At 37.4% G+C, this 15,542-nt stretch overlaps 1 protein-coding gene across 1 annotated transcript; it reads left to right on the top strand.

Annotated features, from left to right (window-relative positions):
• Nucleotides 1–10,570: 10,570 nt before the first annotated feature.
• On the top strand, nucleotides 10,571–15,542 carry mixl1 (Mix paired-like homeobox). The gene is made up of 4 exons (XM_057823362.1): nucleotides 10,571–10,664; nucleotides 12,691–12,911; nucleotides 14,853–14,973; nucleotides 15,052–15,542. Exons 1-4 carry the CDS (start codon nucleotides 10,571–10,573, stop codon nucleotides 15,516–15,518), a joined length of 903 nt encoding a protein of 300 aa, XP_057679345.1. The 3' UTR covers nucleotides 15,519–15,542.

Below are 15,542 nucleotides of genomic sequence, written 5' to 3'. Positions count from 1 at the left end.
TGACTATTTATATTGTAAATAAGCCCCCATGTTCTTAACACCGAGTGATGCCCCTGTATACATATATATGTATATAAGTTATCAATCTTTGTTAGCAGTTTGTGAAGTTTTGTGCATGTACGCTACATTCACTTACATCCTGTGTAACTCCTGGGGGCTAAGCGCCCCCTGTTCTTAAAACCTAGTGACACCCCTGGCTAGCTAGCAGTGAAAGATCAAGTTTCAGTGCCATTGACAGCAAGAGACGTCAAATCTATTTTGGCTGTGAAGAAACGGCATCTCAGTAAAAATTGATTGGACATCTATAACTCTCAATGATGGCTAATGAATGATTACAATATAAAACTATATAAATAAGTTATGCAATTTGCATACCACTTTTAAGAACTTTAAGGATGAACAATTCCTTTGTTTCATGATTATTTGAACATTTAATAACCCACTGGCACACCCAGTGTAATCAAATACTTGTACTTTACAATATTTGCAGTATATAGTTTCTAAGTGACCTTGACCTACTAGAGTGTACAGCGAGCACTCTTAAACACTATGATTTTTTTATTTATTTTTCAAGAACTTCAGAGTGCTATTTGGGGCGATCACCAGTTTATTTTATCATTGGAAATGCCCTAAAATGTGACCCAGAAGTGTCTGGAAAAAAAAAACCAAACAAACAAAAAAAATCAACCACAAGTAATCTGGAAAATGCACTAAAATCATCAGAAAGTCACTTGGAAAATTTTGGATTTTTTTGGCATTTTCACGTTCATTAATCGTACATCCATTATTTTTGCGTTCAAGTGAACTTAAAGGCATCCTTAAATCCCTATATACATATATTTATAAAATTGTAATATAGAAGTAGTAGTATTGTAGTACACGAACACACGTATTATATATAAACACAGACAAGGCTGAAAAAGCAGTTTTTGCTCATAAACCCCTCTTTAAAATAAACTGCTGTATTTTAAGCCAAAAGAACTTGTGTTTGTTTTACCCTGGAAACTCCTGTTTACAGACGTCACGCAACCGCTTTTGTTTCAACCTAGCCATAAAAAGGTAAGTAATCGTATTTATTAGAGACGTCTCGATCGATCGGGATGCCGATCACGTCATTTTCAAAGTATCGGAATCGGCAAAAAATATTGGCCATGCCTTTTTTTTTAATATACAGTATACATTTTTTTTTTATTAAATCATTTTCTAATTGTATTTAACGTTACAGACATAATATGTTACACTCATCCAGAGTCTTTAGTTTAGTCTTATGGTAGGGTTATCAAATTAATTTTTTTACAAATGTATCACGTTAAAATATTTAACGCAATTAATGCATGCGCTGCACGACCCACTCACGCATTGTCGCGCTCAATCTGTAATAGCGCCGTTTTACTTATATAGAGAGCTAAAAGGCAGCGTAAAATGAGTAGAATGTATTTTGGCAGCCTTTGGAGCCTTTTTTAATTGGCTAAAGCCTTACAATCCCTCTCCCTACAATTAGAAATATCATGGGAAGCAATGTGGGGAAGCAAGGTAGCAATTGATCTTTTTCTTAACACCTTATGTTATTTCCCAACGCAGAGAAGATATATCAATTGGTAGCACTACGCACAGTCATGGTTCCACTTCCCAACATGCATTGGGGCATGGCTACAGTATCATTTACTGAAAGTTTAACAAATACACTAGATCGCAATATTTACCATAATTTTCGCACTATAAGGTGCACCTGACTATAAGCCGCCACCCACCAAATTTGGCAAAAAAACTGCAATTTTTCATCGATAAGCCGCACTGGACTATAAGCCGCAGCTGTCCTCAGTGTATTATGGGATATTTACACCAAAAGATATTAACCGGTAACACTATTTGACAGCGGCATCATATGACTGTCGTAACACCAAATGAACCACCATGAAGCTTTGAACCAATTGGCTGCAATGCTTTATTGCTTCAAGATGCTTCATATGGCCATCACTGCTCCCTTGGGGTAGACAGTCAACCTCTGCTGCCATCTGCTGTCAACACTGTTGTTGTCCAACATGCCTCCTAGCATGCATTGCAGCGCTATAGATGTAAATAACAATCAAAATTCATGTTCTGTGGTAATTATTTTTTCAGTTAACCTTCCGCTTGTTTCATTAACTGCTAGTTATAGTATTTGGTAACACTTTATTTGACAGTGGTGCCATAAGACTGTCATTAGACAATCATAATTATGACATGAAACTGTCATGAGCATTAATGAATTCTTATAACAGACTTCATTTAGTGTTATCCGGCAAATTATTTCACTTTTGAATGGATGTACAGTGCCTTGCAAAAGTATTCGGCCCCCTTGAATCTTGCAACCTTTCGCCACATTTCAGGCTTCAAACATAAAGATATGAAATTGTATTTTTTTGTCAAGCATCAACAACAAGTGGGACACAATCGTGAAGTGGAACAACATTTATTGGATAATTTAAACTTTTTTAACAAATAAAAAACTGAAAAGTGGGGCGTGCAATATTATTCGGCCCCTTTACTTTCACTGCAGCAAACTCACTCCAGAAGTTCAGTGAGGATCTCTGAATGATCCAATGTTGTCCTAAATGACCGATGATGATAAATAGAATCCATCTGTGTGTAATCAAGTCTCCGTATAATGCACCTGCTCTGTGATAGTCTCAGTGTTCTGTTTAAAGTGCAGAGAGCATTATGAAAACCAAGGAACACACCAGGCAGGTCCGAGGCACTGTTGTGGAGAAGTTTAAAGCCGGATTTGGATACAAAAAGATTTCTCAAGCTTTAAACATCTCAAGGAGCACTGTGCAAGCCATCATATTGAAATGGAAGGAGCATCAGACCACTGCAAATCTACCAAGACCCGGCCGTCCTTCCAAACTTTCTTCTCAAACAAGGAGAAAACTGATCAGAGATGCAGCCAAGAGGCCCATGATCACTCTGGATGAACTGCAGAGATCTACAGCTGAGGTGGGAGAGTCTGTCCATAGGACAACAATCAGTCATACACTGCACAAATCTGGCCTTTATGGAAGAGTGGCAAGAAGAAAGCCATTTCTCAAAGATATCCATAAAAAGTCTCGTTTAAAGTTTGCCACAAGCCACCTGGGAGACACACCAAACATGTGGAAGAAGGTGCTCTGGTCAGATGAAACCAAAATTGAACTTTTTGGCCACAATGCAAAACGATATGTTTGGCGTAAAAGCAACACAGCTCATCACTCTGAACACACCATCCCCACTGTCAAACATGGTGGTGGCAGCATCATGGTTTGGGCCTGCTTTTCTTCAGCAGGGACAGGGAAGATGGTTAAAATTGACGGGAAGATGGATGCAGCCAAATACAGGAACATTCTGGAAGAAACCCTGTTGGTATCTGCAAAAGACCTGAGACTGGGACGGAGATTTATCTTCCAACAGGACAATGATCCAAAACATAAAGCCAAATCTACAATGGAATGGTTCAAAAATAAACGTATCCAGGTGTTAGAATGGCCAAGTCAAAGTCCAGACCTGAATCCAATCGCGAATCTGTGGAAAGAGCTGAAGACTGCTGTTCACAAACACTCACCATCCAACCTCACTGAGCTCGAGCTGTTTTGCAAGGAAGAATGGGCAAGAATGTCAGTCTCTCGATGTGCAAAACTGATAGAAACATACCCCAAGCGACTTGCAGCTGTAATTGGAGCAAAAGGTGGCGCTACAAAGTATTAACGCAAGGGGGCCGAATAATATTGCACGCCCCACTTTTCAGTTTTTTATTTGTTAAAAAAGTTTAAATTATCCAATCAATTTTGTTCCACTTCACGATTGTGTCCCACTTGTTGTTGATTCTTGACAAAAAATTAAAATTTTATATCTTTATGTTTGAAGCCTGAAATGTGGCGAAAGGTTGCAAGGTTCAAGGGGGCCGAATACTTTTGCAAGGCACTGTAAAAGATCCAAGCAGGACATAAATGGGGTTAGTGACATTATTTGCTGGATGACACTTAATGACACAAGCATTCAGTAATGCCCATGATAGTGTCATGTCATAATTATGACAGTCTTATGACGCCACTGTAAAATGAAGTTTTACCTATTAACCCAAATAAATTAACAAATAAGCTGCACTGGACTATAAGCCGCATGATTTAAAATGAAGGAAAAAAGTAGCGGCTTATAGTCCGAAAATTACGGTAGTCACAATATACAAAGTCACAAGTCTTTCTATCCGTGGATCCCTCTCACAGAAAGAATGTTAATAATGTAAATGCCATTTTGAGGATTTATTGTCATAATAAACAAATACAGTACTTATGTACTGTATGTTGAATGTATATATTCGTCCGAGTTTTATTCATTTTTTTCTTAATGCATTGCCAAAATGTATATGATCAGGAAAAATTATCGGGAATGATTGGAATTGAATCGGGAGCAAAAAAAAGCAATCAGATCGGGAAATATCGGGATCAGCAGATACTCAAACTAAAACGATCGGGGGCAAAAAAAACATGATCGGAACAACCCTAGTTATAACAGATGTCATTTAGTGTTATCCGGCAAATTGTCTCGCTTTTGAATGGATGTAAAAGATCCAAGATGGACATAAATAGAATTAGTCACATAATTTGCCGGATGACACCTAATGACATAATCATTCGGTAATGCCCATGATAGTGTCATTCCATAATTATGACGGTCTTATTACAGTCTTATGACGCTGCTGTCAAATAAAGTGTTACCTATTAACCCAAATAAATCAACAAATAAGCCGCATTGGACTATAAACTGCAGGATTCAAAATGAAGGAAAAAAGTAGCAGCTTATAGTCCGACAATTACAGTATATTCAGGTCCCCGGGTACCCGAAATTGAAATTTCAAAGAAAAATCTGGACTGACTTTAAAGTTTTATAAAGTTTAAAAAGCGGAGGTGGTGCTGTCTAACATCAAACAGGGGAGAAACACTTTAGGGATACGCACTGGCCGTCTGTTTGACACCTTTAAGGACGAACTATTACTTTTTTTTTTTCTTCTCCAACTTGCGAGTATACATTTGACAGACAGACAGGCAGGTAAATGTTCCTCCATTTTGCGAGGATATGTTAACAGTCCACCTCTCTTTGTATATTTGATCGTTAGACTGTCGAAGATGTGCTGTCGTCTTATCGTTTCTTTGTTAGTTGTTCTATACTGTTAAATTAACACTCACTGGCTTAAATCAAGACTATTCCTACATTTTTGCTTTACACAACGCTTCCGACGATATAATAATCCGTTCAAGTTTATTTTTGGTATTTCTTAGTGCAGACAGGAAGAAGCTGGTGTCACCTCATGTCTCAGGTGATGCCGGGTCAGGATTTAATGAGGCCCTTCAGGTGACAAGCACCACGGAACACTTTTGAACTCCATTTTGTGTATTGTGACACACTTTGTTGTCACTGACGGTGAATCACTTCCTACGTGCAGCCGGGTTCAAAGCACACAGAAAATCCCACTTATTTAGGAATTGACGTTAACTAGATTAATAAAGGGGAGCAGCGTCATTTAAGTACAGGTGATTGTCGGAAATATTAAAAACAAGCATTGCTATATGGCTTTAATATAGGGTTAAAATTGACAATTTGGATATTTTAATGACTTTTAGGGCTCTTTAGTGAAAATGAATCATTATTTTAGTGGGTTAACAAATTTAGATTTATTTTAGGCATGTTTTTATCGCATTTGCAGCACTTTCATTTTCTATTTTTTGTTGAGGTCTTTAAACATGCCTAAATAAATATAAATATGGAGGGCACCATAAATAATACATAAATTGTCATTTAGAATTATTACTAGGAAAAAAGTGTATCAGTATAAATCAGAGTAACTACAACACCTAAAAAAATGATCCATGATAGGATGTTTTTTTGTGCGAATGCTGAATATAATAAAAGTAATTTCAAATTTTAGTACTGAAAATAGTTCTTACTTTAGGCCTTTTTTCGTCTTTATTTTTGCATCATCCCTACAATATCTTCAGAGATAAACGGAAATTGTGTTTATTTATTCTATATACGAATATCTTTTAATAGAATGTATTTTAATATATGATTGATCAATGATAAATACATTTTTCCCCCTGCTATTTTTCTATTAAATAATCCAAAGTATGTACTGTACTTCTTCTGCATGTTCCAAGAACAAGAACCAAGCAGGGTGAGGCAGCATTTAGTTATTATGCTCGTCACCTCTGGAACAAGTTACCCGAACGTCTGAAGTATGGTCAAACTGTTAGCTCTTTTAAATCAGGGCTAAAAACGCTTTTGTTTAGCACTACATAGCCATAACTGTCTATATATTTCAATCTACCTGCTTTCTATTCCTCTTGTGCTTATCTCCATTGCTGATTTCAATTATTATTATTAGTAGTAGTTTTTGTTTTATTTTTTTGTTTTATTTTTATTTATTTATTTTTATTCTGTGATTAAATGCGATCTTTTGTCTTGGTTTTTACGTTGTGTTGATTTAAATGTGATTTTTATGAACTTCATGTGATGTAATGCACATTGAATTGCCTTGTGTTGAATTGTGCCATATAAGTAAATTTGCCTTGCCTTGCCTTGAACTTTAAGGGCTGTTTTTTATTGGCTAGAAGTGATTCATGAGGTGAAATGACATAGTTTAGCTTTCTTCTAAAAAATAAATCAATATTTGAGTATGGTAAAATCATTTTTTAGTAGTATTCTTTAACATATCATGAATTTCTTATGCTATGTTAAATTTTATTGTGTATAATGCAATTAACATGTGCCCCAAATGACCTGATATAACCAGGACATGTCCCCCAAATGTACCCAAATGACCTGACCAGGACATGTCCCACAAATGACCAGGACATGTCCCCCAAATGTCGCAAAATGACCTGTTATGACCAGGACATGTCCCTCAAATGTCCCCAAATGACCTGATATGACCAGGACATGCTCACCATATGTCCACAAATGACCTGATGTGACCAGGGCATGCTCACCATATGTCCACAAATGACCTGTTATGACCAGGGCATGTCCCAAGATGACCTGATGTGACCAGTACATGTCCCCCACATGTCCCCAAATGACCTGATGTAACCAGGACATGTACCCCAAATGTCCCCAAATGACCTGATGTGACCAGGACATGTCCCCCCAAATGACCTGATGTGACAAGGACATTTCCCCCCCAAATGTCCCCAAATGACCTGATGTGACCAGGACATGTACCCCAAATGACCAGGACATGTCCCCCAAATGTCGCAAAATGACCTGTTATGACCAGGACATGTCCCTCAAATGTCCCCAAATGACCTGATATAACCAGGATATGCCCACCAAATGTCCGTCCCCAAATGACCTGATGTGACCAGGGCATGTCCCCCAAATCTCCCAAGATGACCTGATATGACCAGGACATGTCCCCCAAATGTCCCCAAATGACCTGATGTGACCAGGACATGTCCCCCAAATGTCCCTAAATGACCTGATATGACCAGGGCATGTTCCCAAATGACCTGATATGACCAGGGTATGTCCCCCAAATGACCTGATATGACCAGGACATGTCCCCAAAATGACCTGATGTGACCATGACATGTCCCCCAAATGTCCCCAAATGACCTGATGTGACCAGGACCTGTCCCCTGAAATGTCACCAAATGACCTGATGTGACCATGACATGTCCCCCAAATGACCTGATATGACCAGGACGTGTCCCCCAAATGTCCCTAAATGACCTGATGTGACCAGGACATGTCCCCCAAATGTCCCCAAATGACCTGATGTGACCAGGACATGTCCCCCAAATGTCCCTAAATGACCTGATATGACCAGGGCATGTTCCCAAATGACCTGATATGACCAGGGTATGTCCCCCAAATGACCTGATATGACCAGGACATGTCCCCAAAATGACCTGATGTGACCATGACATGTCCCCCAAATGTCCCCAAATGACCTGATGTGACCAGGACCTGTCCCCTGAAATGTCACCAAATGACCTGATGTGACCATGACATGTCCCCCAAATGACCTGATATGACCAGGACATGTCCCCCAAATGTCCCTAAATGACCTGATGTGACCAGGACATGTCCCTCAAATGTCCCCAAATGACCTGATGTGACCAGGACATGTCCCCCAAATGTCCCTAAATGACCTGATATGACCAGGGTATGTCCCCCAAATGACCTGATATGACAGGGACATGTCCCCAAATGACCTGATGTGACCAGAACATTTCCCCCAAATCAACAGGACCTGATATTTTCCCCAAAATGTCCCCAAAGCAACTTGGGCGGGGCCAAAACCTGTATCTGCCCACTTCAAGGCCCCATAGAAATTTCTCCAGAAACTGCAGTTTCTTGCTATAAAAAAATGGTCTTGTTCATTGTATAATGACTTTAATTAGCGTAAAAATGTATAACGTCAATCTAAAAATAAATATCACTGGGTAATATTAATGTATAACTCATTGACTGCCATCAGCAGCCAATCCATTTTGAGTGGGAGGGATGGCAGCAATCGAATAATCTTATCTTGAAAATAAATCAATGTTTGAGGAGTTAATTTTTTGTGGGGGTGTTATTTTATGAATGAAATTTCATGAATTTCTCATGGTATAAGTTCCATTTATATTGTGCATAAAGATATCTTATTTAGAATATGACGACTTTTTTGTGTAAAATTTAAAATAGTACCTATCAAAAAGTCAATTTGAAAATCACCAGTTACAGTTAATATTGATGTTAAACTCATTGGCTGCCATTAATGATAATAGGCGTCCAATCCACTCTGATTGGAAGGGTTAGCAACGATTGAACAAGCTTTTTTTGTAAAGAAATCAATGAATTTATTTATTTATTTTTTTATTTAATGAAATTTCATGATTTTTTTAAATGGTATAACTACCATTCATATTCCGCATAAAGTTATTATTGTAAAAATACTGCTCTTATTTAGTATGTGACGACTTTTTGTGTAAAATTCAAAATATTAGCTATCATTAAGTCTATCTAAAAATCCCCAATTACAGGTAATATTGATGTTAAACTCATTGGCTGCCACTGATGACAATAGACATCCATTTCATTCTGACTGGGAGGGCTGGCAGCAATCGAACGATCTTTTCTTGAAAATAAATCATCAAGTAAAGTAATTTTCGGACTATAAGGCGCAACTGACATAAAGCTTTTAACCAATTGGCAGCAAAGCTCCATTGCTTCAAGAAGCTTCGTTTGGCCACCACTGCTGCCAACTGCTGTCAACACTGTTGCCGCCCAGCATGCCTCCTAGCATGCATTGCAGTGCGACAGATGTAAATTACAATCAAAATTCATGTTATGTGCTAATTATTCCTTCAGTTACTGTTCTAGTTTCATTAATTGCTAGCTATGGTATTTTGTAACACTTTGACAGCGGCGCCATAAGACCATCATTATTAGGACATAACAATGCCATGGGCATTAATGAATGCTCATTTTTTGTCATATGGCAAATTATCTCACTTTTTAATGGATGTAAAAGATCCGAGCTGGACATAAATGGAGTTAGTGACGTCATTTACCGGATGACACTAAATGACTACCGTCGTAAGCATTCATCAATGCCCATGATAGTGTCATGTCATAATTATGATGGTCTTATGACAGTCTTATGACGCCGCTGTCAACTAACTGTTACCTATTAACCCAAATAAATCAACAAATAAGCCACACTGAAATATAAGCCATAGGATTAAAAAAATGAGGGAAAAAAGTAGCGGCTTATAGTCCGAAAATTACAGTAGTTCCATTTTTTTTTGTGTTATTCTTGAAATTTTATACATTTCTTATGGAATAACTACCGTTTATACTGTGCATAATGCTTATACTAAATATGAGTAGTATTTTTTACAATCACTTTTTTTGTGGAAAAATCAAAAATATTAGCGTTCATAAAGTCAACCTAAAAATAACTATTACAGGTAATATTGATGTAAAACTGAAAAAAAACAAAATGATTTAGACGTCAAATGCTGTCAATGGCAGTGTAAGGTGATCACTTGATGCCAGACCATCTTAGTTTAAATTGAATGATTTAATGAACCTTGTAAAATTTCGATTTGCCTTATCATGATTTCTTTAAAAAAAATAAATAAATAAAAAAATAAAATAACATTTCCACTTCATTCTTATATTTATGCCACTTGATATTCGCCGTTTGCAAGCTCTTTCTCAAGTTTGGACGTTGTGTCTGCCGAGAGGAAAGTGGTAGTTTCCGACTGTCTTTGAAGGTGACAGCTCCGTTAATGGCTCGACCCATGCCAAAGCGGATAAATGTTTTCTCTACCGATGTGTATTGCACAAGCTCATGCCATTAAAAGCTCTTTTTTGGGGGGGGGGGGAAATAGAGCCGCGGTCGTCCGGAGGTGTGAAGGTGCTCTGCAGACGTCTGAAGTCGGCGCTTAGCGGGAGCTACCAAGCCAAGTTCACACTTGTGGGACGTCACACCTTTTGATCCGAGGGGGCATTTAACTCCGAGCTGGCCTCTTCCGAGTTCATTTTTTAGTGGGGACGGGAGGAAGAGATGTCGACCATCCACGGAAACATGACCGGGGAGATCAACCATTTGCAGATGTTCCACGATGGAAGCCTCCACATGAGCAACATGGTTAACCCGGGTAAGAAGTTACTCGCGTCGGGGTAAAAAGTCGCCTAAATTTGGATGGATTACAATTCGTGTATTTTTATTGACAATCGTTGACAGTCGGTCATTTTTTAAACAGGATGCCATTTGTGTCCCGAGTGTAAATGAAGCTGTATTTTCACTAGTTAGACAAATACTCATTTAACTTAGTTTTTTGGGGGCTAATATTATTTATACTGCATTGGTGTGTGAATGTGTGCAGTGAAAGGATAAATGCGTGCTACTGTAAAGCGCTTTGGGCATTGTAATAAATGCGGTATATAAATACTCTCCATTTACCTTTTTTTTTTTCTTTTAATTTACTTCTGGTAAAAGTTATGAAATTTTATTGTGTGTTTTATTCAAATTCAGTCGATAAAATAACTTAGAAATGGGGAAAAAAAATCAAAATATGATTTTATTGTCCTGGGTAAATCTTTGTGTTTTTAATTTTTTGAATATCTTTTTTTTAAAATACATTTTTTAAAAGTGTTACTGTCCACTCTGTTGTGTTAGTGTCCCTTTAAGAAAATTCCCCATTTATTAATGGCATCGCTTTATTTGCGATAATGTCACCAGTGGTGGGGAAATTCAACCGTTGTAAACAATTTTATTTTTTACCTCCCTTAAAAATCTTGATTTTGCAGTTTTATGAAGAAGAGTACAAGCTCCATTTTTTTTTTAATTAACAATTAACGTCTGGTAAAAGTTATGGAATTTTGCTGTGTTTTTCATTCAAATTCAGCCTATGAAATAACTAATAAAAAGTAAAAAAATAAAATAAAATAAAATAGTCTAAATAAATAATATTTCAATGTCCTGGACAAACTATCTTATATCATGTGTTGTTTTTAAATCATAATTTATATATGTATATATATTTTTTTTTAAGTGTTGCTTTCCACTCTGTTGTATTAGTGTCCCTTTAAGAAAATTCTCCATTTATTAATGACATCACTTTATTTGCGATTATGCCACCAAGTGGCGGGAAATTTAACCATTGTAAGCATTTTTTTTTTTTTACCGCCCTTAAAATCTGATTCTGATGTTTTATTAAGTACGTTCATTGTGGTTGATCATAACGTGTCCACTCCGTTAAAGCTACAAAGCAAAGAAATTAAACTGAATAATGTAAAATTACAGAGCGTGTTCAAATATCCAAAGTCACTCAGCTAGGCTGAGGGATACCTTTAGCAGAAAATATCGTCTCTGTTAGTGTCCACTCTGTTATGCCCAAATGGCAGCCTATTTATTAAAAAAAAAAATGAACCTAGTAACAATTACACAATAACTAATTGGTTGCCATAGACAGCGCTAGACGTCCAATCCATTTGAAGTGGGAGGGAGTAGTCGTAAGCTCATTAAAATTCACACCAGAGTTATGAAAGAGTTAATAATTGTTCATATTTTCCCAACATTTCATTAGTGCATTATGAATTCTCAAGATAATTTTTTTTTCAGTTTTCAGATTCATAAAACACAAAGTTATGTTACCTTGTATTTCAAAACATATCAATAGCACGTCTATGACTTTTCCAATCAAATGTTAGCATTAAGCTAAATTCAGATCATGTTTTTGTTTTAAGCAGATGTAAGTAATTTTTTTCTTTGACATCAAACTGATAAACAGATTATCCCTCATATTGTGGTGGGGTCGGAATTGACCCGTTTTCAAAGTTTCGTATGCAAAAATCAATGGTACTTTTGACATACCCAAACTTGAAAACGGGTCAATCTTGACCTGAAAACAATATACAGTACTGCAAAGGTTTAGTATTTTCAGGCCAAGTTAATTTAGCGATCAAATTTAATTCACTAGCAAAAATAAGGACTGATTTCTAACACAAGACAAGGGACCATCTCAAAACAACACAGTTGTCGCTACATTTGCTAACATTTTCAACTGTTAGCATGCTAACTATTTGAATTGGGTTCTACTGAGAAAATTCTAAATCACTCACATTATTAGCATCTAATTTGCACTAATCTCGTAAAACCACAATCCAACAACCTTCTTTTAGATTTTCGGGGCACGGACGTAACCAACTATTTGGCCGCGGCCGCTTCTGTGCCACGGGTGGACAAATGTGTGGCTATACTGACCCACCGGAGAAAGAGAACCAACTTCACCCAGCAGCAGATTGAAGTGCTGGAAAAAGTGTACTCAGATACCAAATATCCGGACATCTACCTGAGGGAGCGTCTGGAGGCGCTCACCGGCCTGCCCGAATCCAGAATACAGGTTTGTACAATAAACTTACCAGGGCACTAATTGGCTGCCATTGACGCCAGTGGACGTCCAATTCAATTTTCAGCCCTCCCAGTCAAAATGGATCGGATGTCGAGCACAGTCAATGGCATTGAAAAATTTGCATTGACAGTTAAGACTCTTCTATACTTGTCAATGGCATACAGTGAGTTAATAATAAGAAATCTGAACCCCCCCTTCACAAAAAAAAAGTGTTGTTATTCATTTTAATTTAATCCTTTTAATAACAATTTTACAAATTTATAATTGTTATTCATACAAAAATTACATTGATTTAATTCATTATATCTATTTACAGTGGTAACTCAAGATATGAAATTATTTTGTTCCGGGGTAGCTTTCGGGTCATTTTTTTTTTTTTTTTTTGTATAATGAATAGCATTGTACATGTAAAGCTCTACTAAAACATTAAATTTGCTGTCATGTCCACTCATTGCCTGTCTTTATTTGTGATGCTTTGTCACTCCCTAGTAGCGCTTAAGAGTAACTAGATTGTTAGCCTCATTCTACAGACGTTATCATGTGACTACTCCAGCTCATAGCAAACACGGAGTGCTAAAAGACAAGCTAACTTCGGCAGTCATTGCTTGCCATTTCATCTAGCTGTGACTTGTAAATTATATTCTTTGGTTTCCTATTCATTAGCATTTTGTAGCACATTGTGGTGTATATATAGTGTACATTTTATTTGTTTACATTCATAGTCAAACGTAGTTAATTATTGCATTGCTACGAGTGGGAATTATCTATTACAATACGTATTTTTCATATGATGAAGCATTTTTTTGTAATCGGACACGTAAAAAAAGTTTTAAAAACTTCATAAAATTAATTTCCGAATTTTTCTAAAGGTACCACTCTAAGATTTAGCGTTACATTATATTAACATCACTTTTGGGGTCATGTATGTCACACCTTGTATAGTGAATGCTAATATTGTTTGACCCAAAATGTGACATTCATGTATGTGGAAAACGGGTCTTTATAGGGCTGATTTTTTAAATTTTTATTTAACCCTTAAAAAAAAAGGGTAAATGTTAAACAAATCATAAAAAGTGCAAAACCCATCTAAATATGTTTGTCTCACCCCCTATTTTTGTTGTAAGCACCCAGATAAAAAATAATTACGGCTGTCAAAATGTCGCGTTAACGGGCGGTAATAAATTTTTTAATTAATCACGTTAAAATATTTGACGCATTTAACGCACATGCCCCACTCAAACAGACTAAAATGACAGCAGTATCATGTCCATTTGTTACTTGTGTTTTTTGTTTTGTTGCCCTCTGCCGGCGCTTGGGTGCACTGATTTTATGGGTTTCAGCACCATGAGCATTGTGTAATTATTGACATCAACAATGGCGAGCTACTAGTTTATTTTTTGTTTGAAAATTTTACAAATTTTATTAAAACGAAAACATTAAGAGGGGTTTTAATATAAGATTTCTATAACTTGTACTAACATTTATCTTTTATGAACTAAAAGTCATTCTATCCATGGATCGCTTTAACAGAATGTTAATAATGTTAATGCCATCTTGTGGATTTATTGTTATAATAAACAAATACAGTACTTATGTACGGTATGTTGAATGTATATATCCGTCTTGTGTCTTATCTTTCCATTCCAACAATAATTTACAGAAAAACATGGCATATTTTATAGATGGTTTGAATTGCGATTAATTGTGATTAATTACAATTTATTAATTTTTAAGATGTGATTAACTTGATTAAAAAATTTAGTCGTTTGACAGCCCTAAAAGTAATACATTTTTAAAGAAAACTTTCTCATGGAATAGCCTATTTTTTTGACAAAAAAGTGACAAAAAAATAAAATTCATAACATCGATTTATTACCCAAGCCTAACGTAAAGTTTTTTTCTTTTTTTTTTTACCCCCAAATTATTCTTCAGGTATGGTTCCAGAACAGAAGAGCAAAATCCCGTCGACAGGTAGGCTCTTCAGCCACCATGAAGGCCCCGAACCCGCCACCATCCTTTAGCACACTCCCACACAGAATGAACCACAACAAAGGTATGATTATCTTACCAACTAGCGCCATACTCACCAGGGACCGCGTCGATTTTCATGTTTCAGTCTTCTTCCCGTCAGTTTTCGACAACGGCCGCATTGCCGAAGCTCACGGAATGACCGCTTTCAGACAAGAGGATGCCTACAGAACCCCGGTCGAGAACCCCCACAGGCCCAAAGCCGGCGTCCGCCAGTTGCCGACGTCCTGCCTTTACGCAAAAGACGCGAGTCTAGCAAAGCCGGAATTGAGCGTGGACGTCCCTTGCAGCAATGCGCCGATCTACCCCTCAGAGGACAACGATCCCAAGGTTCTGGTGGAGTACGACAACTTCCCGCCCAACAAGACCATCGGACCGGAGATGAAGGTTGTAATTCCGCCTATCCCTGCGCAGAACAACTTTGGCAGATTATCACCAAATGCCAGCGGACCGCTGCGGTACCCGCCAGCAAGGGCGGCAGGGGACGCGTTCACAGACGCGCCGGAATTTTCCGAATCGGACTCCGACTGGGAGAGCGAGGCCATGGTCGGATTTGACAGTTTTATATAAAATGATTTGGACATAAACCTAAAA

This window comes from Corythoichthys intestinalis, chromosome 19 (genome assembly GCF_030265065.1).
Source record: "Corythoichthys intestinalis isolate RoL2023-P3 chromosome 19, ASM3026506v1, whole genome shotgun sequence".
Taxonomy (NCBI): Eukaryota; Metazoa; Chordata; class Actinopteri; order Syngnathiformes; family Syngnathidae; genus Corythoichthys; species Corythoichthys intestinalis.
Note: the sequence above shows the minus strand (reverse complement) of the source record. Positions and strands in the feature narration are given on the sequence as shown.